The sequence below is a fragment of the Lytechinus pictus genome, chromosome 2 (genome assembly GCF_037042905.1).
Source record: "Lytechinus pictus isolate F3 Inbred chromosome 2, Lp3.0, whole genome shotgun sequence".
NCBI classification, from domain to species: Eukaryota; Metazoa; Echinodermata; class Echinoidea; order Temnopleuroida; family Toxopneustidae; genus Lytechinus; species Lytechinus pictus.
Genome location: NC_087246.1, coordinates 35310920 through 35334781, shown reverse-complemented (window position 1 = coordinate 35334781; position 23862 = coordinate 35310920). Strand labels below are relative to the sequence as shown.

At 37.4% G+C, this 23862-nt stretch overlaps 2 protein-coding genes across 5 annotated transcripts in view; both read left to right on the top strand.

Moving 5' to 3' along the window:
- Nucleotides 1-2799, top strand: part of LOC129280865 (carboxypeptidase B-like) — a 17817-nt gene extending 15018 nt beyond the window's left edge. The window contains exon 10 of the mRNA XM_064115633.1: nt 136-2799. Within this exon, the coding sequence (XP_063971703.1) occupies nt 136-356 (221 nt within the window). The 3' untranslated portion in view covers nt 357-2799. The remainder of the gene's footprint in view (nt 1-135) is intronic.
- Nucleotides 2615-23862, top strand: LOC129280876 (caspase-2-like). 4 transcript variants are annotated; one of them, XR_010298426.1, is made up of 16 exons: nt 2615-3274; nt 5208-5328; nt 6501-6632; nt 8647-8714; nt 9833-10040; nt 10577-10774; nt 11060-11467; nt 11937-12040; nt 12618-12657; nt 14293-14378; nt 14599-14772; nt 17450-17666; nt 18809-19030; nt 19509-19618; nt 21677-22017; nt 23158-23862. XR_010298426.1 is itself a non-coding variant. In XM_064115627.1 (15 exons), exons 2-15 carry the CDS (start codon nt 5265-5267, stop codon nt 21824-21826), a joined length of 2181 nt encoding a protein of 726 aa, XP_063971697.1. In that variant the 5' UTR covers nt 3196-3274; nt 5208-5264; the 3' UTR covers nt 21827-23777. The 4 variants fall into 4 exon arrangements, 3 of the variants coding, with proteins under 3 accessions (XP_063971697.1, XP_063971701.1, XP_063971702.1); XM_064115627.1 differs by having other exon boundaries at nt 3196-3274; nt 21677-23777; XM_064115631.1 differs by lacking the exon at nt 2615-3274 and having other exon boundaries at nt 5270-5597; nt 21677-23777.

The window sequence follows — 23862 nt, the reverse complement described above, 5'->3', positions numbered from 1 at the left end:
AATATTTATGTTTATATATGGTATACAATTTGTTTTTGTTTGATGGAAGTGAAATAAATAAATTTGAATTTTAATTTGAATCATCAATCGCCACCATCATTATCTCCTCCATCATTCATAACATTTCGACTACAGATTCTACCTCCGGCTCAAGCAAAGATTTTGGATACGCCCCATTTACGACCGACGCAACGAACTCGGGTATAGGGGCCAAGTACTCCTATACCATAGAACTACGCGATACAGGTCGATACGGGTTTGCTCTTCCTGCTAATCAGATCCAACCTTCTTATGAAGAGATACATGCTGCTGTCAGAGCTATGGGAACGCGACTTCTCACCGAACTTGGCCTTTAATTTTCATCAAGATTGTGGTTGAAAAAGAACTGATTTTTTCTTTATCGATTATAGATTGATTGGATTTACAATATGCTATTTCGATTGGTTTTTATTCGATTTGATTAAGTACTCAAGTACTTTTACAGTTTGTAGATTTGCCATTTAAGGAAGAGCTATCATACAAGCTTATGTGCATTGTGAGGGAATCTGTCGTAATAGCGGGTTTTTTTTGTTGGGTAGTGAACACTCCATCTACAATATCTCAGCATTTCCAAATCAGATAGCACACGATTTCAAATAATTGATTTTTACGCACGTATTTATTGGTTGTGACAATTAATAGTACGTATAGATGAGTGGTTTAGAAAGAAAAGATGGATACCCCAGTCTCCCACGCATTCCTAAGTATTAGTCGATTTCATACAATTCTGATCTTTTATCCGAAATACAATCTCTTTTTGAACGAAATATAACTAAAGAACCAGAAACCAAGAGTGCTAATACCACATAGCGTCGGTATCGCTGTCATTGATTGACGAAGTTTTACCAATAATTGAAAACGAGACTGAAAATGCCATTTTTATTTGTAACCAATCATTATTTGAATTTGGATCTTTGCTAGGCGTAATTGTAATCTGGGTTCCATGGTGAAGAAAGAATCGGCGTAGAGGTTTCACGGTACACCATGTATTCTTTTGTGGGCATGACTTGCGTTAGTCCAAAAAAAAATGACCACCCACACTCCTAACTATGGAAACTATATTTCTGATAGCAGTATGACCTATTAACTTGATATAAGTGCTATAAATTTATCAATAGATGCAAAATAATTTTATGTGTAATCATGCAGTTGATCAGCTTATTAAATGAATTAAAGAATTGCATTTAAATTACAAGACTTGGAAGAGTTTCATGAGCCTGTTTGTAATTGAAAGTTCTGCGCGAGTCAGTTTGTGAAATTATGGAACCTAATGGTCCGAATTCTCGAAAGGTGGCTAACTTAGCCCATGGGGGATAGTTAGCCCAGTGGGCTAAGTTAGCACGGGCTACGTTAGCCACCCTTCGAGAATTCGGGCAAATGAGGTGTAAGGGAGTCTTGGGGGGCACCTCATTATTATTATTATTTTTTTTTTTTGGGGGGGAATGCTCATAATACGTTAATAAAATAAAAAGGAGAGGAGATGAGACAAGGAGGATGGTAGAAAAGGGTAAAAGGGAAAAGAAAGGAAAGGGGTAGAAATTTATTTTAAAAAGGTAAAATATGTAGCATGAAGGTAATCATTCTTCCGAACGCTACCGAGCACACTCTGCTCCTATCGCATTGTAACTGAGCCAATGTCGCCTGTATATTGATTATAGACGTTAGCATCGGGTATGCATTATGTCGATAAAACTGCTATGACATGTATTTTGTTTAATATTAGTAACTGCAAATTTCACCTTTATTTATATACGAGGTTCATTTTCAAGAGAACCCATTAATATCGTACCCAATTGGATATTCATTTGTGTCGACTGAGATATTGGCCGAAACGATACATTTCTCTTTACTCAATGCATAGATCAACAACAATTGAATTCAATATTAGGTGAATAGTCATAGAAATGATATAGTTTCAACAGTCAGGGGGGCTTATTAAAGACATGCCCAAATATTGAAATCCTACGATTTAAAGAAAATGTCGCTTGCTTCGATTTTTTGAAGGTAGAAACCGAAATTCTTCGGCCGACGCAATACCAAAATTTTATAATTATTTTTTGAAAGAGATGTGTGATATGAGATGGGTGGTATCGATGTCGCACTGGCAAATGAAGTGTTTTGCTCACAAAGTAACACGTTCATGACGTTGACAGTGAAAAGAGAGCATATGTTCCTCTCTCGTTTCGCTCGCTCATATATCTTCATATTAAGATTTTATGGACGTGGAAACAAACGGATTAAGCAAGCGAAGTGACCTGAATGACCTAAATTATAATTTGGATTTTACAGGCCCATTGTGCATTATAACGATGAATCATACCACCACCAACAAAAAGAGTTATTTCCCTCGATCGCTGCGCTCGCTCATAATGGGCCCTGTATTTAGAATCGGGATGGATACGGGAATAAATTGATTCTTCGGGAAGCCAAGTGACCTTGACGATAATGTATAAAGATTATTATCAATGTGTTCTCTCAAGCGAAAATCACTTCTTATACCCTCAAATTGATAGATCTGGGAAATTATGAAATATTGGAGAAAGAAAGCGAATGTCTTCACACCAATCAGAGAAATGGCTGCACGGAGTATTGAATCATCCTTGATCAATTTCACTTGTTGGAATATCTTTTCAGTTCATTTGAAAGTATTGTTCTAATTGAGGTATCGTGCTTTGGCACGATTACAGAAAATCACTGCATTTGATTTATCTCCAATTCAAAGGATTAACGTACAATCATTAAAGAGAAAAGGATATCATCAACAACTCAATCTATATCGATGTGTCTTAGCTAGTTTCATAAAGATTATAAACTACCATAAACAAAACCTGAATTAAAATATCAATTATTCATAGGGCAATGCTTTCAACATTTAAATCCACTGATATTGAAACTACCCTTGAATTGACTTACATTGTATGCGCGAAATAAGATGTAAATATGCAAAGCGTGGGCGTCAGCGAGGAGGATTGTCTTTTTTATTTGGATTGGGGGACGCAGCAATAGATGTCTCCCCCTTCCATGACGAAAGAGGTTGTTAAAAGGGTAAAAACGCCACTTCCTCATTTGGCAGAACGATCGATATGCCACATTTTACAAAGCAGACGTTCAGGGTTTCAGTTTAACAATCTGGATTCAGGATAGAATAGAAGTAAAGGACTATATCGAAAGGAGGAAAGTACGTGGCCGATAAACAAGATAGACCTGAAAGAGTAGACGGCTTGTACGAATCAAAGTAAGTTCCTTAATAATGTATGGAAAGTGAATTTAGAAATTATCAGTAAGGGGTGATGTTTCGACGCCTAGCCCCTATATGCAGTATTCAATTCAATTCAAATAAACATTTATTTTCTTCCATTTCATTACATTTTTCGTAAACATTAATTCATACAAAAATCAATTTGTCATGAAGTAACAAAGTGTTATGAAGTTACAAACAGTAATGAACTCGAAAAAAGAATCTGAGTAATGCACTTGGAGAAAGCGGAAGTTAACAATGTGCTCATTCTTACTTTTTCCAACTTTATGTTCCTTCATAGATAGTTTAAAACATCAGTATTTCTACTTGTACATTCAAACCAAAACTTACTAACTCCGAATATCGGTGTGTTTATGTCTGGCTTTACGAAAATTGAAATCATTCGGACCTATTTCAATTCATTGTTTTGATTAAATATCAAATCATGATTTACTTAAACATTTTTTTTTATAAAAGTGTGTATATATTGTCGAAACAAATTTCTGATTTTGTGATAGCTTGACATAATATTAAAAATCTATATCATATTTCACCCCTGTTCCTTCCATTCCCTTATTTATCCCTTTCCCTTTACTTTTTTTATCGAAGAACTTGGGGGGGGGGGAGTTGGGCGAGTGCCCCAAAACCTACTTCAATAAATATGGAAAGAACATTATAAATGTATATAATTGTCTTCAGTGGCGTACCGTGGGTCACGGCATTGGGGGGGCACCAGCAAAAATTTTGAGTCACTAAGTGAGCGCGCGAAGCGCGCCCAGTTGCCAGGTATACTTAATAGAGACATTTTAAGGACAGTGCCATTATACGGATATGTCTCTCACTGGTCAAATAATGCGAGCGCGAAGCGCGAGCTTAAAATTTTTGATATTTAGATCTAAAAAGGGACATTATAATCAATCTTTTGTAATCATGATATGTACCTGTCTCGCTAAATAATGCGAGCGCGAAGCGCGAGCTGAAATTTTTGTAAATATTGACCCCCAAAAAGGAAGATTTTAAGGACTATAATTTAGGAATCCATTAAGAGTATACACATCTCACCATAGTCATCTAATGCGAGTTCCAATAAGCGCTTGCTGATTTTGTTAGAATTACATCTAAACATGCACATAAAGCACTTGTAATAATGATTAACATACCCATCTCACTAATCAAATCTTGCGAGCGCGAACCGCGAGCTGAAAATTTAGGAAAATCAGACCTGAAGAGGGGCATTTTAAGGCTTGTTTGTAGAAATTCACGAAGACCATACGTAGTTCACTAACCAAATGATGCGAGCGCGATGCGCGAGCTGAAAATGTTTGATATTCAGATTAGAAAGAGGGACATTTAAGGACTGATTCTAGGAATCCATGGAGAGCAGACATATTTCACCAATCCACTACTGCGAACGTAAGCACGGACAGGAAATGTGTTATATCAAGACCTTAAAATGGGGCAATCACTTTAAGTAGTCATGAAAAAGAAGCATACTATTGTACATAAAACAATAACTCGAAGTGCGAGGAAATATATTTGGCAGTTTGGTGTATATTGACTTGAAAACGGGAGGTTTTAGTACAACAGGATTATATACATATCTCGGTAAACAGACAATGCGAGCACCAGGAACAATGAAGACATATAGACCCTGAGCAAATTTTGTTTCATAAAACTATGAAAAAAATGTTTCTTATGTAATATAACATAACATAATTATGATATAATATAACATTATAATGAACAATAATGTCTTCTTTCCCACTTCGTTTCTTTTCCTTTCTCCCTCTTTTTCTCCTTTTTCCCGTTTTTTTTTTTTTTTTTTTTTTTTTGGTCAGCCGATTGGGGGGGGGGGGGCACGTGCCCCCCCATGCCCCCCGTAGTTACGCCACTGATTGTCTTCTTTGAACATCTTTGTTGTTTTTCGCAGAATAATAGATGACAGTCAAGAGATATTGATTTCCTTTACGACCTCATATCTATTGTGATGGCAGTTTCAGCGGCTATTAAATCCTTTCTATTGTTTTCAGTGTGTGTTGCTCGACACATAAGTAAGTATAATTGTGGTGGTGTGACCTTAATTTGCGCGTTACCAAATTTTGCACACGGTCGAATATCTCTACATCTAATTAATATCTTAAAAGGCGACTTGAAATTACTCAGAATGGTAATTTTCTTGAAGGTAAGGTCTCAACATCTATGAAAATATTTGCAAAACATCGGCAAATTTTGTTACCTTTGTGCGTCCGGTCCGAGAAAATCTGAACTTCTCGGCAAGCATCAAGAAATCGCCAGTTTGCAAGCAGAGGTCTCCAAATAAGTAAGTAATATTAGATACCAACCAAATTTATGGCATTTCAACCTCCATCTGATATAATTATCTTACCTTTTTGAGAAATTTTGAGATCGCGATACCAGCGAAACCCTTAACCTACTTTACAATTCTGTCAAGCGAATTTGACTTTGGGATCTTGCCTTCCGTCTGGTATTTATGATCTTGTTTAATTTTGTGTGAACTGTTGGAAATTTTTGATTGAAAATCAGCTTCATGATAATTTCCCATATTTGCGCAAATTATGGTCACCCCATCATGTGCAATACGTTATTAAATACCGGATTTCAATAAATTTTTACAATTGAATACACCCCATTGTGTTGATAGAAACAGAACAATTGCCAAATGTCCATTATTCATGGAAAACGAATGAGAAGTAAAGAGGATTGATATAGGCAACAAAGAGGATTAGATAAAATGAAAATGAATTGAGTGTTTATGTGCGGGTGTAAACTGATCTTACAACTTTATTTATGGCAGTATTTAGTAGTATATTACGTACGTAGCTTAATGTCAGTCTTTATATCCTTTGGATTAGTATGATTAATGTTTGTTGGATTCTAGAAGTTTCAGGTGAAACCAGTGTTCGTTAATCCTCTAATCATTTTTGAAAGCAAGCAGCAATGAGAGCAGGCTGTTGACTGCTTTTATCCGCTTGAAGCCTTCCACTCTAAGTAGCATTTTATCCAATATCGGTCACAGATTATTTTTGTCTCTTTGTCTTGTTCTTTAAGTTTACGAAATGCTGTGTGTAAATTTACCCCCAAAAGTTTATTTTTAAGGCCAATTCTTACCATACAAATAAGTGTGTCTGTCTTATTCGGTGAAAATTCACTCTACTTTATTTTAGTGTATGACATTATCATTTATTTTCTTTCTTTTCATGAGATCTTGTACATTCCAATCTTTATGGAGGTGATGTCATGGATAACAACATAACTTCGGGAATCTTTACAACTAGAATCACATTGAAGGATGGCAAGGATCCCACTCCACCTCCTGCGGTATATTTTGATGAAGGTATGAATAGATTAATAAATGAAAATAATAAATAAATAAATGGACATGATAATAAAAACAGTAATGAGTTATGATGCTGCTGCTGATGATGATGATAATTATAATAATAATAATAACAACAATAATAATGATAATAATACTACTAATACTATTACTATTAACAATAATAATGATAATAATAATATTTCATATTTATAAAGCACCTTTCCTGCGAGATACAAAGCGCTTTGAGATGACATCCCTGATCAACATAGCAAATAAAATATTATGTACAAATGAACAGGAAGTGACAGTACTGTGCAGTCCAGTGCATACATCATGTACATGATCAGGATATTAGAATAGTTAGGTCTTCTTGACATTGTTTGAATTAATCCCGCATTCACATCCCCTGTGTTGAGTACAGCGAAATGCGGATCAATTTCTTGCTGAAGGAAATAACGTCATGGCTAGGATTCGTAAAATAGATTTCCCTTTTTTTTCTAAATTGAATTTGCTGAAAAATATGGGAAGCGAGATCTTGTTATTTTTTCACAGAGTGTACTTTGCAACATTAATTTTGCACTGTATGTTTTTTTTACCAGTACTGGAAAATAAAATTGAATCGAATTGAATTGAAAATAAACAGACCTATACAAAAAAAAAAACAATGTTAAAACATTGCAAGCAAGCACGCTCGCGGGACTATCCCCATAATGTGTGTGAAAAAAAAAAGAAAATCGTTAAAGAACATTATGAGAGGAGACGAAGAGACCGAGCTTTTTACCAGGGGATTTTGATTTTTTATTGAAATTGAATAATCTGATGCAAATTGGGAGAATTGAGATAAAAAATAGATTTGGAAATTTTGTTGGTATACTATGAAATCTACGAACCCAAAATAATTGATATTTCATAAAAAAAATTATGACAAAATACAAAATAAATAGTGAGCGTGTTACATCGTGGACCGCTCATTTGCATATGCATACTGACCAGGATGTTCATATACATGTAACTTTTTTGTCAAAAAAAAAACAAAACAAAAAACGTAAAAATGCTTTATGTAGCTTTCTTATTTTATATCCGCTTTTGATAAACTTTCCTGTACTGTATGCTTTTCTCGTGTTTTGTTCAAAGCAGCTTTTTGTTGAAGAGTGTTTTGTCTTTAATTGAAACTTCTATTAACTTCTCTTCGGCATACGAATGAAATTCAAGGACCAGCATACCCACTCAACCTTTGGACTTCATATAACAATACTTTTTTTCGGCTGGTAAAAACCCTGTAATTTCCGTGAGAAGGGGTTTTTGTCTCCGTACTGTTGACATTAAGCAAAAATCAACATTCAAAGCAAAGAGTGATCCATTTCGTTCCTTTCTATTTCTCCATTGGATGAAACAAAACTGAGAATCATGAGATTTAAACTGAATCTTAATGTAAAACACTTTCATCAATTTTCATCCTGAAATCTTGTTTTTCTTAATTTTTTTATTTTGATTTGAATAGCTCATTGTGATAAACGATTAAATATTTATAATTGGAATTATTTTTTGTTTAGAATTATTTAGGAATATCATATCCAAATGTTTGTTCAGTTCATGCATAAGATCCCAGTGCAGTTTATTTATATATATAGCTACCTTGGTAACAGTTGGGTGGCAGCATGGTGTAAAAGCGGACTTTGGCTTTATTTTGTATTAGTGAGATACATACAGTATATAGTGCCCAAACGCTCATTTTGATTAAGATGAATTCAGCATCTAAATGTGTGTAATTACAATTTACCACTACTTCTACTACTCCATTGGAAAAAAAAAAATCCCTTTTTCAAAATGGAATGTGCCTTTTTCCAGTTATTTTTTAAGTTAATGATTGGCTCGCGCTTCGCGCTCGCATCTATTATTGTTTGGTAAGATACTCATCCTGTTCCTGGTTACAAAAATGCTTAGAATGCTCAGTTTTCAGGCTAAAATATCACAAATTTCCCAGACACTGATTGTGTTTTTTCTTCTTTTATTCAAATATGATTCACAGAGGCAGACAGAAGATGGGCAGAATTTAGGGAGTTCCCATATATATCATATGAAGACGTAACCAGCACGGTAAAAATCCGTTATTAGCTTATTCGATATAGACTTATCGATTTGCATATGTATATACACTAGTAGACTACTACGTATTATGGTGGAGTGAAGTAATGCAAGACACGACTTTCGTTGCCTGGCATGACTCGGTGCCACTAGCATACCTATGAAGTTGAATACCTTTTTTTTTTTTTGCTTGTCAATTTTTTTTCTGGTGCGAAATGTCCTTTATATCCTGTTGAGGACCTTTTTTTTATTTTTTTTATTTTTTTATTTTTTTTTGCTTGTCATTTTTTTCTCTGGTATGTAATCCTTTATTTGTGGTTGTCAAATTTTTTGGCGGACGATTTTGCCCCCCCCCCCTGTGGAAAATCCTAGGTACGCTACTGCTCGGTGCCCCACTCCATTTGCACGGAACACAAAACAACCTAGATCGTTTATTACGTAGTCGCACACTATAGTCAATGTACAAATCGAAAAGACCCTAATAACTCCAATGATGCAAATCTATACCCTCACAAACCTACATTGGAACATTTTTTTTTTCAATTTAAAATGTCTAAAGTGAAAGCTAAGGGAGTATGGATTTCTTGTTTCGATCCTGGGTATTGTACTGATATCAGAATAAAATAATGTATGTTAATTTATTTGTTTCATAAAATACAAAGATGTGGATCCTATTAGAGTTATTTGATAAATCATCCTCAATGATCTCAAGACCATAACCAGTACATGCTGCACGTGAGGCAAAACGTATGCGCGCAAAACTGATTATTTTGTTAAGGATCTAATCTCATAACACGAGGTCGTAAACCACATTTTTTGTTGTAAATATTCAGTTCTGTACATTGTTGGATGATTTAAATCTATGTTTAAAACACTGGATTGATTTTAATTTTTATAATTGGTTAAATCAAAATCGCGTCCGAAATACTTTTACCAAAGGCAAATTTTGCTCATTGAAATTATTTCCCTCAAAATTCAATTTCGGGAGGCACCAACCACAGTACGTCAATGAACATTTCAATTTTATTTGGACGGAAAAAGTAGTCCCAATGAACACCCCCCCCCCCTCAAAGCTATCCTAGATGGTACATACCGCTGTGACAGCACTTTGCTATTCTTAAAATCTCCAGGATCGCATATCATGTCGGACCTTTTATAGCATATCCCAAAAGAGGCTCTACAAATGGTTCAGAGAGACCTTCGCCTACGATGCGCTTGTGACTGACACACAGACCGGGTTTAGGGTAATGGCAAAATCCGCTTACACCCGAGATGCTGCAGTTCAGGAGTCTACAGATGCCATGGTCAACAGGCTTGTATCTACTGGTTACATGAAAGGTAGGCCTACTTACCGCATCATCATGCACCCTTTTACGTTACGTTCCGTTGTTTTTTTTAAAGCAGAAATAACATGCGAATTAGGCATGGCGAAATTAAAACAATAGAAAATATCTTTCAAATTATCTTAACATTTATTGTTTGAAGAATCTAAATCCCCCAAAACATGTTATACCACTTTGACGTCAGCAAGGTCAAAATATGTTTCACCTTTAATCCATTTTAGTCACAATGAAAACCAGCTTTTGCTCATAATTGCAACATCAGTAGTCCAACTTCCTTTGTTTGTTAATTATTTCTATTGGAATAGAGAGTGTCTTTGTAAGATTAAGATTTGCGATTCCGACTTTTGAAAACAGCGATTTAATTCTACCATCAATTTGCAAGTCTAATGAAAGTGATCATTCATTTTGACAAATCAATTCCCATTCTTCTTGTATAACTAAATGAATCATTTATGAATTGTGATGACGCTGGTCAGTGAGGTTGTATCATATAATACCTTTAACGATACCTCCTTCTCTTCATCACTGCAGAATCAACGAATTGCTTTCTGCCGGCTTACTCGTCCCCGCTCCTGTTAATCCAAGGAACTTGCCCGCCAAATCAAGGCATCAAATGTGATACCGTGTGTGGATTTGCCTGCAGTGACTCTAGCTTCACTATGGTCGGAAGTTCTACCATCAAATGCCTGCCGAATGGCACTCTGTCCGATGAATTACCACGTTGTCAAGGTGTGATATAATCCCCGCTCCCTTGATTTTGTAATTATGTTTTTACGAAGATCCTAAAATCTTTTAACATGTTTAAAGATCTTTCCAAGTTGTTCTTTGGGCGATTTTTTTTTTCTTCTAATGGATTATATCGACACGTTTCATTAATAATTAGTCCATTATACAGTATTATGTTTGATTAAGATTATTGCGCCATCTATGGAAAAGTTTTGATTATCTGATAATTTAAAGTTGAAAGTTAAACAAATGTGATTTCCCTTCTTGATTTCTATTTCTTGTCAACAGCAAAGGAACAAACAACCACCCATACCGCCACAACGACCGGAACAAACTCTTCGACGAAGCATGTTCATACAAGCAGTTCGCCTTCCAAAACAACGACAGTTCCTCCAACAAGGAGGGGCCATACGACATGGCACAACGATCCCACGATGGCAAGTCCCATCACAAAGCCGAGTCCACCGATAACGGAAACAACCCCAGCAGTTGAAACTGATACAACGATTACAACTGATTCTTCTGTGACTCCTTCCACAAAGAATCATACCACCAAGGGAAACCATACCCCCAAGACGAACCCTACTGCTAGTACTCCCAACGCGGATCCTATCACGACAGACAGTTCTACAACACAAAGTCATTCCTCTCCGAAGACTGGACCTTCTACGACTGCTCTCCCTGGAACGTCACACAGTAAGTTCTCTACAATCACGTTTCATTTTAGAGACAGTCTTGCTGATTAATGGATTTTTTTCAAACTTTTAAAGCAAAGATTGTACCTTATATCCTTAAAGTTTTCCAAAGGGCCCCTAAGGACAACGATATCATGCCAACTTTACTCATAACGAACTTATGTGGGGGCGTCGTGGTCTAGTGGTTATGACTCTCGTCTGTCAATCTGAGGGAGGTGGGTTCGATTCCCAGTCATGGTGTGTTTTCCTTCAGCAAGAAATTTACCCACATTGTGCTGCACTCAACCCAGGTGAGGTGAATGGGTGCCCGGCAGGAAGAAATTCCTCGAATGTTATTATCCATTCTCAAGTTATGGATCGCTTGAAAGATTACGGAATGTGAGAAGGTTTGAGAGCAAAACTTGTTTCACTAAAACTAAACTTATGGTAATAAAATCGATGATTTATGATAATCCTGCTTTGTTTAACAGAATTCAAGACGATGGGATTTATTGGCTTTCTAGGTCTTCCTCTACTCATTCTGCCACTGTTATATATCATTTTTAAGTTGAGCCGCAGACGCAGCAGGAAGCAGGTATGTCCACTATATTTATGTTAGACGTTTACATTAAGTCAGTGTACATAATGAATTGAGTTCGAATCAAGCTAATGTCATGAATGTTAAATTAATGTTATTTGAGTGCTGATGACGGGGGTGTAAACGAGCTATATTTCGCATCCCCAAACAATATAATATTGAAGCATCTTTTGTGAAACGTTTGGCTTTATATTGATTGGCAAATGGTAAATAAAACAAATACTCATTTTATGTTGTTTGCGATATTTTTTGTTAAATCCTTTTTCTGCCCATTGGTTCATTTGTTTTGCACAAAACAAGGTGACCCCTTCCAAAGGGCATGATTTATGCATATATTTCGCAACCCTAAACAATGCATTGACTCTTGTGAAATGTTTGGCGTTATTTTCCCAAGGTTCTCATTGATTAGCAAACTTTGTTGAATTTTCCCCTTTCTACGTATTTTGCGATGTTTTTTTCTTTTGCAGACCAAATTACAGGACCTGCTTTTGAAGGAAAATATATATCATATTTCATAGTTACATTCATCAACGTTGATGTAACTAAATTAATACGTTTTGAACTTTTCTTGCAGTACACGATACTTGATGAAGAAGTTGGAGAAGACATCCATGGTATGTAGTATTCTTCTTCATACTCACTCATCCATAATAAACTCAATGTCAAGCTATATGTTTCTTCCAGGTGCTGGGACTTTATGTTTATTTATTTATTAAAACATCTTTATACAGGATAACATGTTCAGATAAAATACACTGTTTTTCAACACGGTCCTGTTACATTAAAAATATCAAACAACAATAAAAATGCATACAAACTTAATCAAGTTAAAATACTGCGTATGCTTAATTTACAATAAAAGTTGCACAAAAAATATAAAGAGCGGGAAGATAGAGAGAGGTAAGTTAGAGATAGTGTGGTTAAGTATATGGCAGAAGTAGATAGAGAGAGGGGGGGGGGGGAAGAAAGGAGTGCAACAACATAATACAGAATTGACTATGATTAGACAATAAAATATTGTCTACTGTCATTTTATAAATACTTGTTTTTGTACGACCTCTTGAAATGTAGGAGGTTTGAAATATTCTGGAGTTCATTTGGCAAGAAGTTCCATGTCTTTATTGCACTATATTTAAAGGATTGCTTGAAACTTTCAATCAATATTTGGCTTAGGTAATGAATCAGCATTACGTGTATACATTCCATGTCTATCAATAAATAGTTCAATATCATTACAGAGTCTAATAGGTGCAAGGCCATATACACATTGGTAAGCTAAAATACATAAAAAATAATCCCTCCTTGTATCAAAAGATTGCCATTTCAGTTTCTTCATTAAATCTGTACAACTAATAGAAAATCATATTCTTTCATTACAATACGTGCCGCTCGCCTTTGCAGTCTTATGATAAGTTCCCGTTTTTCAATGAACAATTACCCAAAACGGAACAAGCATAATCTATACATGGCTGAATAGTTACTTTATATAAAGTATTAAGTAAATCTGGTTTAAGAGTTGAACTTAAATGTCTTAAAGCATGTAACTTAAATGATATTGATCTACAAAGATGTTTGACATGTTTGACATGAACATTCCATATGAGATTACTATCAACTTCAACACCTAAATATCTTACAGAACACTTAAATATCTTACAGATAGCCCCCGTCACACTTTTTTTTTTCAAATTTCGAGCAACATTCGGGAGGGAATTTCGAATTGATCTAAATTTGTAAAAATGCCGTTCGATGACCTCAATGCTCCTCAGTAGTGAGTGACGTTGCAGCAACAGCTAGCCGTGCTTTTATGCCATTCGATTCTCCCATGAATGCGATCGGAATCTTTCGAATGTTGTTGAAATGTCGTCAGAATATTTGGAATGCAGTTAGAATGCTGTTGGACAGCAATTTGAATGCCGTTCGATATTTTTACCAGTTTTGAGTTTTGAGCATGAGCAAAACATTCGGGCCGGACACAAGAATGGTCCCGAATATTTGGAATGCACTCAGAATGCAGTCAGAATCTTTAGAATGCACTTCGAATATCCAGGAGTGTGCCAAGAATTTTCATTCCGACGGCATTCCGGCTCATTCCGCCTTTCGTGTGACTAAGGGTACTACAGGACGAGAACGAGTGCGCTAAATATTAGAATAGGATTCAATGGAACAAAACTAATTTACTTACTCGTTTTGCGCCAAAACTTCGCTCCGTCTTCAAGTCCCTTTCCATTTATATGCTTTTCATGCAGACGTTCCGCCAGATGTCGATGGGTTTTATCAAGCCGGAAAGATCAAGAGAGCCAACGTAACAGAAGTAGGATTCAATCGAGAAGAGGTAATTAAATAGACGTTTTAGGGGGGGGGGTTAGGGAAGGAGATCTGCTAATTATTACACCAAGTACCTGTATTGATATATTTCCATTATTCGAATCTTTCATCACAAGTTTAAAACATGAAAGAAAGTAAACTGTATCATATTGTCCACGTCACCTCTAGATAAATTGGATTATTGTTAATTGATTCTTGACTTCGTTCATGATCATTGCTGCTTTCAGTGCTACGCTATGGACCAGAGACATAAGGGTACTGTCTTCATCCTCAACAACTACACCTTTCACTCTGATAGAACCATTGAGAGAAAGGGATCTGAAGTTGATTTGGACAATGTCAAGCGTGTCTTCACTGAGATTGGCTACAAGTCTGACGAAGCCGAAAATCTCTCTGCTAAGGTAACGTCTTTCAAATTTGGCACTAAATGTACTCCAAAAAGGTGAATCTACATAAGTCACTGCAGACACATCAAGGAAAGCGACTTCACACCGATCAAAGCTGATATAAGGTTGACAGTCATGATGAATGTTTATCGATTGCAATAAAATTGTGGCGTTCGTGTTACTGCGCAGCATCTGCCTTTCAAAATAATCAGATACATACAATGAAAGAGAAAGGAGAGGGTGGTGAGACAGAGGCGTCGATCCTGGGGGGGGGGGGGGGGCAGGGGGGCGATCGCCCCATCAATGAAAATATTGGGGGGGCAAACATATCGTTTTGCCCCCCAATAATTCCGCATGTGCAAAAATAAAATAATGAGATTATAATGTTACACAGAAATCAGCAAGCGAGATTGAAATACACAACTCGTTCTTTATCTAAAATCGTGCTCAAAATGTCTGCTTTTCAAATTGGAATATAAAATTTTTCAGCTCGCGCTTCGCGCTCGCATCATTTTTCTAGCAAAAACCCATACTTTTCGTTATTAAATAGATGAAATTGTCCCCTTTTCAGTTCTTAACCTCAAAAGAACTCCTGCTTCGATTTGCAACAATCTTTTTTGGATATATATCTTGTTCTTTATTAAAAACGTCCATTAAACTGTCATTTTTTCAATTAGAAATGTCAAAATTTTCAGCTCGTGCTTCGCATCTATTGTTCATTTACATACCCATCTTAATTATTGGTACTCAAAACGCTTAGAATATCAAGCTTTCAGGTCAGAATATAAATAAATTTCAGCTCGCTCTCGGCACTCTCATTATCTGTTAGTGAGATACATGTTGTCCTCATGAGTTACTACAAAAAGTCCTAAACAGGTACCTTTTTCCCGTTTCCAGGTCAGTATACTAACAAATTTCAGCTCGCGCTTCGCGCTCGCATATTAATTTGTTGGTGAGATATGTGTCTCTTTCTCATGAACATATATATATATATATGTATGCCTATATATATATATAGGCCTATGTGTGTGGGGGGGTGGTTTGTTCATTTTGTGTGATCGAACGCCTTTGGAACGTTGATTTGTGATTTTGCCCCCCCCCCCCCCAATCTGAAAAAATGGATCGACGCCCCTGTGGTGAGAGATAGAGAGAACAACAGAGGATTGGGAGTGGAAAATGTAACTTAAATGCATAAAAATAAATCATATATTTGTCTTGCAATCTCGTTTAAGATGGTTGTGAACACTTTTTTTGCTTGGCGGGGGGGGGGGGGAGCTGCACTGGCATAGGGGAAGGCGCACTAGCGTACATACGGGGGGGGGGGGGCAGGGGGGGCACTCTGCCCCCCCACAGACGAGTCACAACCCATGCAAAAACGTATCTTTGCCCCCCCCTGACGAGCTTTAAGACCTGTAATGCCCCCCTGACGAGCTTGAAGACCTTTTTTTTTTTTTTTTTTTTTTTTTTTTTTTTTTGCTTGTCAATTTTTTCCTGGAACGAAATTTGTGATCGAAGACCTTTTTTTTTTTTTTTTTTTTTTTGCTTGTCAAATTTTTGGGCGGACGGTTTTGCCCCCCCTGTGGAAAATCCTAGGTACGCCACTGGGAAGGCGGGGTAAGTTGTGACACTTTTTGCATTTTAGAATTGATATGAATAATAATCTTGTAGAAATAAGTACCTTGCCTTTAAATTTGACTCTTGGGATATGTTATTCACCTATGTATAACTTTCTACCCCCACATTGAAAGTCATTGTGACCTTTGAAAAAAACGATGTCAAATGGCTCCACTTGCCCCATCTGTGGGGTAAGTTGTGCCACCTTCTGGGGTAAGTTGAGCCACAAAAACTATGTACAACATGTATGCGGGAAGAACCAGCATGTCAATTTGTATTCAAAGTCTTTTCACTTGGTAATTCTCTATAAATACTAACATACTCTTAAAGTAAAATAACTGTCATGTGAATTTGCTCTTTTCTGTCTGCATATCAATGGCTTTTTAAGGTTTTATTTTATTATTACACATTACCATAAGAATTACCATGGCTCAACTTGCCCCATGTTGGCTGGCTCAAATTACCCCATGCGATATTTTCACATCCACACATTTCTTATGCATCCATCATGTAAAAGACTATGATAAGAATGAGAATCCATACCTGGACTAACAATATTGTTCCTATTTCTTTTATTATATTTAAAGACATGTGTGGGTAAAAAGCATTTATCAATTTCACACCCTTTTTAACTTTTTTGGCTGAAATTTGCATTTTCCCTCTAAAAAAAGTACTTTTTGTTTTAAAGTTGAAAACAATGTGGTGGGGTTTAGGGTTATGGAATGGGTCATCAATACATGACACCACCACAATGTCTGACTCATTCATTATTGGCCTGGGGGTGGTGGCTCAACTTGCCCCTATGCTCAACTTACCCCGCCTTCCCCTACAGTTCCACGACCCCCCCCCCCCCCGAGAGTGAAAAATTATAAAATATTATTTTATTTACTAAATGATTATATTGTCAAAATCGATCACAACATAAGCATTTCGTATAAAAAAAGGTCTAAAAAATTGTTCGCTCGCAACATTTTAGAAATCTATCTTGCCACGTTTGGCGCGTCGAAATCACGCCACTGCTTGTGAGATCTGTGTTCCTGATCATATTATTTGTCTTATCCATTTCTCATACAAAAAGGAGATAAGAGAAAAACTGGAGAGTCTAAAACAAAAGATCTCGCCCTCTGACACCTCTGTTGTCTTGGTCTTCATGAGCCATGGGGTTTCAGAAGGAATTCTTGGTACTGATCAGAAAGTCGTCACCGTCGGGGAAATCAAGAACATGTTCTCTGGGAACAATTGTCGAGCTTTGATCGGAAAACCAAAGATCATGTTCTTCCAGGCCTGCCGTGGAGGTAACCATCCCAACCAAAAATTAGTACCATTTCCCTTTTAACACCAACTGTAAAGTAAAGAACGCAGTGTCCCACAGTGTGGGACACAGTGTGAAATCACATTCACACTAAATATTTCAACAGTGTGAATCACATATCCACATAATTTACCATGTGAACACGCTATGAACACTCATACTTTCGAGGTGTCCACAGTGTGAAAATATCTCCGCACTGTAGAATTTGTGCATTTTAAATGTGTGAATGATATTTGCACATAGTCCACACTGCGAGCACACTATGATCACGCTTTGTGACACCGTCTTCTTTCCAGCAGGGAAGAGTTTTTAAGAAAAAACAAGGAAATCGAAACAAGAATTCACATGCTTTTGATTATACCCATTTTCCGATAAAGATAAAATAGCAATCGTAGCCAATACTGTTCAAAATGTCTTTCCAATTGTCTCATCAATATGCATTAAGAATTATGCAAAATGCATTAGTCTATGCATGATATTTGACGTGTTAGATGACCTGTACTTCACCACTTACATAATTGAACGAAGTCCCCCTCCAACAAAACTATTCGGGTGTGCTTTTTTTCTATATTTTCCCAATGCGATAAACCTTTGTTGTCATTTTTTTATAGAGTTGGTAACATGAAAGCTGAAAGAGGAACAATTGAATATTTCATGAACATGGCATATGGAAAATGTGATATGGTGACCGACATGACCAAGGTCAAAGGTCACATTGGGTCAACGAACTTTGGCCATGTTTGGGGTGTTTGTGGAATCGTCATCATAACTTACAAATTTTATAGATGTAGTTCATGAAACTTGGAAATAGGAGCAATCAAGTATCTTTGAACATATTATGCGAGATTCAGGTCACATGACCAAGATCAAAGGTCATGTAAGGTCAATTAACTTTGGCCGTGTTGGGGTATTTGCTGAATTGGTTTCATAACTTATAACGTTTATGGATCTACATGTAATTCATGGAACTTAGATACAAGGGTAATCAAGTGTGAATGATTGTTTTGCTCACCTATTAGGTCACATATGATCATGGTCAAAGGTCATTTTGGGTCAATGGACATAATAATTTATTATCATATGAATGTTTTCTGTTTTTTTTTATACAAAACCTACCTTTTTCAGATAACCCAACGCCTAGTGCCGATCCATCTCCTTCAAACATTAAAGAAGAACCTGGATTGGACACGGACACTTTGACGACTGACGGAGTAGATGGAGGGGTTACTACGGTAACAAATGAAGAAGATTGTTTAACACCATCACTTCGTAGAGTGGAAGGAGAGTTGGATATTGATAGTGTACCGGACAATGCAGATGTATACATTGCTCATGCAACCTCAGAAGGTAAATCACAAGGATAGGAAGTGAGTGAGACCATAGGTCCGTGGTGAGACCATGGTGAGAGAGAGAGAGAAAGGGGACGTGATAATTTCATGGAGATTGCAATAAGGTGTGGGAGCGCAAAAAAATGTGACTGTGCGAGCCGGAGTGGGTGGGTGCGTCTGTGTGTGGGCGGGTGCGTAAGCTGAGGTACGTGTGTGATGTATGTGTCAGCGTACCGTATAGAAAATAATTGTGTGTAAGAGGGATGGGTTGCACCGTGAAAGGAAAAGATAGACAACGATGAGGGGGTTTGAAAATATAGTATAGAGGGGAAGAGAAAGTTATAAAGCATAACCTTGAACCTGGAAGAAGTGCTCTCCCAAAAAGCGTACACGCTGTCCTGGAGAGGGTTGTGATGTGTCATAAGAGATCGCGGAAATATAGAAGCAACTAAATCTGTTTTGTCATGATCTCTCACACTTTTGTTTGCCATTGACAGGTTATTTTTCACTACGTCACAAACAAAATGGATCCTGGTTCATCCAAGCCCTCTGTGAGGAGCTCATAGCTAGTGCGCATGCTCATCATCTTGATGACATCATGACGAAGGTAAAAAGTCTCTTCTGTTGTAAGGCGGATGAAATTTATTGAGGTTTTTTTTTGTCTCACCTGCATAGCAGAGTGAGACTACAGGCACCGCTTTTCCGACGGCGGCGTCAACATCAAATCTTAACCGAAGGTTAGTTTTTGAAATGACAGCATATATAACTTAGAAAGTATATGGACCTAGTTCATGAAACTTGGACATAAGGTTAATCAAGTATTACTAAACATCCTTCCTGAGTTTCAGGTCACATTACCAAGTTCAAAGGTCATTTAGGGTCAATGAACTTTGACCATGTTGGGAGAATCAACATCAAAATCTTAACCTAAGGTTAAGTTTTTGAAATTTCGTCATAACTTTAAAAAGTATATGGACCTAGTTAATGGAACTTGGACATAAGAGTAATCAAGTAACACTGAACATCCTGTGCGAGTTTCAGGTCACATGACTAAGGTCAAAGGTCATTTAAGGTCAATTAACTTTGGCCAAGTTGGGGGTATTAGTTGAATTACCATCATAACTTTGAAAGTTTATGGATCTGATTCATAAAACTTAGACATAAGAGTAATCAAGTAACACTGAACATCCTGTGCGAGTTTCAGGTCACATGACCAAGGTCAAAGTTCATTTAAGGTCAATGAACTTTTGCCATGTTGGGAGTATTTGTTGAATTACCATCATAACTTTCAAAGTTTATAGATATAGTTGATAAAATATGGATATAGGGGTAATCAAGTATCACTGACAAGTCTTAGGTCACATTATCAAGGTCAAGTGTCATTTATTGTCAATGAACATAGTATTATATCATTATACAGGGGCCGCGGAACGGTTTTCAAAGTGGGGGGCTGACCATGCAAAAAATCACAATCCTGTGGTCATTTTTACGTTTTTGTACACGGTTTTGGAAAAAAGTGGGGGCTGAAGCCCCCCCCCCCCGGCTTCCGCGGCCCCTGTTATATGAATTGTGTTTTCATGAATAATTTTATGTTATAGTAGTTTTCAAAGTCAGCACTGATGGTATATTGGATCGCGTGATGCAGGAGAAAAATATGATCATTGCCTTGTAACATAAGAAATGCAATTGATTGTTCAATTCAGAGTATTGCAAGCCGTGTACAAAAGATTGTAGTCATTTGTTTTATGTTACAACCGCTGCTATTATTTTCATCATGTTCAAAACAAACGGTTTGTTCGGTCTTCTTACCAAATGTGTCCAAACGAGAATATCCTCTCAGTTCACAGCTGTTACGAATAATCAAATGATACTTTGTTATACAAAACACAATAATGGTAATGACAAAACCTTTGAAAACGTTATAATGCTAACCTTGATCATATTCATTTCACGGGGAGTTTGAAGCACACATATTTGGCTTATTTTGTACCACTAGCACTACTAATTTACTGCACGTATAACCATTAGTTCATTAACATCTTAATCAATTTATTACCCTTTTTTAAATGTAAATCTGAATGTTTAACGGATTAATAATTTGGAGACGCAGACCTACGTTTGTTACGAGCTTATAAGCGACTCGGGCTTAACCTGCAACTCGCCGGGTAAGTTCGCGAAAAAGTGTTCTATTGCAAATAAATAATGTACACGCCAGCACTGAATGGGGAGTTGGTGCGAGAAAATCACGTCAGTAAACGGTACCACCAATTTTCCATAAAATACGTGATTATTATCAAAAGAATCGTACTATATCGGTTATGTAATGTTAGGGAGTAATTATATAATTGCAGGAGTGAATTTATACGATCTAATACACTTCATTCCGTCGATATATCTGCAATCTGCATGTAATATCGCCAACAAATAATGGTACCAAACAACACAGAGGCAATGCGCGCACACACTGGACACATTTTCAATAAGCTAGGGAGCGAGTTACGCTATAGCAGCAGTTTACAGTTTAAGACCGTAACATACGTTCGTGACAAAGGATCATTAGAAAATATGGATAGCCTAACGTTCGATTTGAAAGAAAATAAAAACTTAATGAAAAATAATACAAAAAAAATAAGGATTTTTTTTTTACTCAATTTGTGATGCTTAGGTGACAGACAGGGTGAAGCGACAAGAAGCAAGGATACTTGTCAAAGGGCGATCGCGACTTACACTACAGACTCCACAGATCATCAAGCAAGGAATAGGAAAGAAGATATTCTTCTTACCAAGGTATCAACCACCATCAGATTGTCAATAAAACGGTTACACTTCGTAATTCCGAAGGTTCTTTATTCCGAAACACGTAAATTGCCTATACCTCGATGTTCGTTAATCCGAAAACGTAAAAGGGTTCGTTAATCCGAACGTTTGTGGCGTTATTCCGAAGGTTCGTTATTCCGAAGGTTCGATAATCCGAAAACGAAATAAGGTTCGTTGTTCCGAAGGTTCGTTAAGCCCCTTTCACAATTGACGTACGACTATTTGCGACCTTTTGGTCGTGCGACAGGCTGCAACAGGCATCAATCGCCAGTCATCTCATAATATCGCACAGAGGCTTTCACAGTTGCAACAGCTGTCGTACAACAAAAACAACCAGTAAAACCCGTTGCACGAGTAAGTCGCTTATGATCCTATTGTGCTCGTGCGATCACATGCGAGTGTTGCACGAGGGATTGCGGGGGGAACGGTCGCACACAACGGTAGTGCAATGTTGTAAGCCGTTGCGATCGGTCTTGCAACAGTCTTATGGCCCATCATATTATTGCACCCAGTCGCAAGGCAGGTCTCTGTACATGTAGGTCGCTAGCACATGTGCAAGTGTTGTACGACCTCCAGTCGAGTAAATGCGACTACTTAGTTGTGCCACCTCTCGCACCAAGTCGTGCAACGTTGAACAACACTCCCACGATGATCGCCCGACCGATGGTACGACCCCGGATACGAGCTGATGCGAGTGAATCGGTCGTATTTGATCGCGTTCGGATTTTTAACATGTTCAAAGTTCAGATGTGACCAGTCACGACCACCTCGAGTTCGTGCGACCGTCTACAACGACTGCGAGTGCTCGCAAGTCACCAAGAGATCGATCGTGCAACAGCAGGAAAAAACTGTTGCAGGCGGTCGTAAACTGGTCGGATGTCAATTGTGAAAGGGGCTGTACGGTTGCATACATGCGAATGCAACGATAGTGGAATGTTGTAAGCCGTAATTTCGATCGGTCTTGCAACAGTCTTATATTATTGCAACCAGTCGCAAGACTGGTCTCTGTAGGTATATAGCGCATGTGCAAGTGTTGTACGACCTCCAGTCGACTAAATGCGACTATATGTAGTTGTGTCACCTCTCGCACCAAGTCGTACAACGTTGAACAACACTCACACGATGATCGCCCGACCGATGGTACGACCTGATGCGAGTAAATCAATCGTATTTGATCGCGTTTGGATTTTGAACATGTTCAAATTCAGATGCGACCAGTCACGACCACCTCCGACCACCTCAAATTTGTGCGTTCGTCTACAACCACTGCGAGTGCTCGCAAGACACCAAGAGATCGATCGTGCAACAACAAGAAAAAAACTGTTGCAGGCGGTCGTAAACAGGTCGTACGTCAATTGTGAAAGGGGCTTTAGTCCGAAAACGAAATAAGGTTAGTTAATCATTTAGTTTTCGGACTAACGAACCTTCGGAATTACGAACCTCATTTCTTTTTCGGATTAACGAACCTTCGGAATAACAAACCTCATTTCGTTTTCGGACTAACGAACCTTCGGAAAAACGAACCTTCGGAATAACGAACCTTCGGAATAACGAACCTTCGGAATATCCGAGCCTTCGGAATAACGAAGCTTCGGAATTACGAATGTATGCCAATAAAACGACATAAAGGCTCAGATGTTAAAGATGAGATTTTGAAGAAAAGCCGCCAGAGATGAGAGTTGATAACGACTCATCTATTTGTCATTAGGTAGATGACCCAAATCGTCATAATTATCATGGGAAAAATAATATATACATTTTCAGAGTTTTTTTTCTCGGCTGCAGCCTCAAGCAACCTCAAATTTGGCTCATAAAAGACAGCGGTGATAAATTCATTGGGCAATGAATTATGTGTCCATATAGAATATTTTTTTAAAGAAATAAATAACTACTACTCTCTCATTTGACCATTGGTCTACATATGGGTACTTGTGAGGCTCTTCCCCCAGAAAAAAAAGAAAGGAAGATAAAAAGAATAAGAAAGGAATTTTTGGTCGAAATCTGTCACAAGATTAGATGATCAAGTTAAAATGC

Coding starts and splice junctions, on each gene's coding strand:
- LOC129280876 (XM_064115627.1), top strand. CDS start 5,265: ATGGCAGTTTCAGCGGCTATTAAATCCTTTCTATTGTTTTCAGTGTGT. Junction 5,329..6,500: donor GTGTGTTGCTCGACACATAA/GTAAGTATAATT, acceptor TCTTTTCATGAG/ATCTTGTACATTCCAATCTT. Junction 11,468..11,936: donor TCTCCCTGGAACGTCACACA/GTAAGTTCTCTA, acceptor TTTGTTTAACAG/AATTCAAGACGATGGGATTT.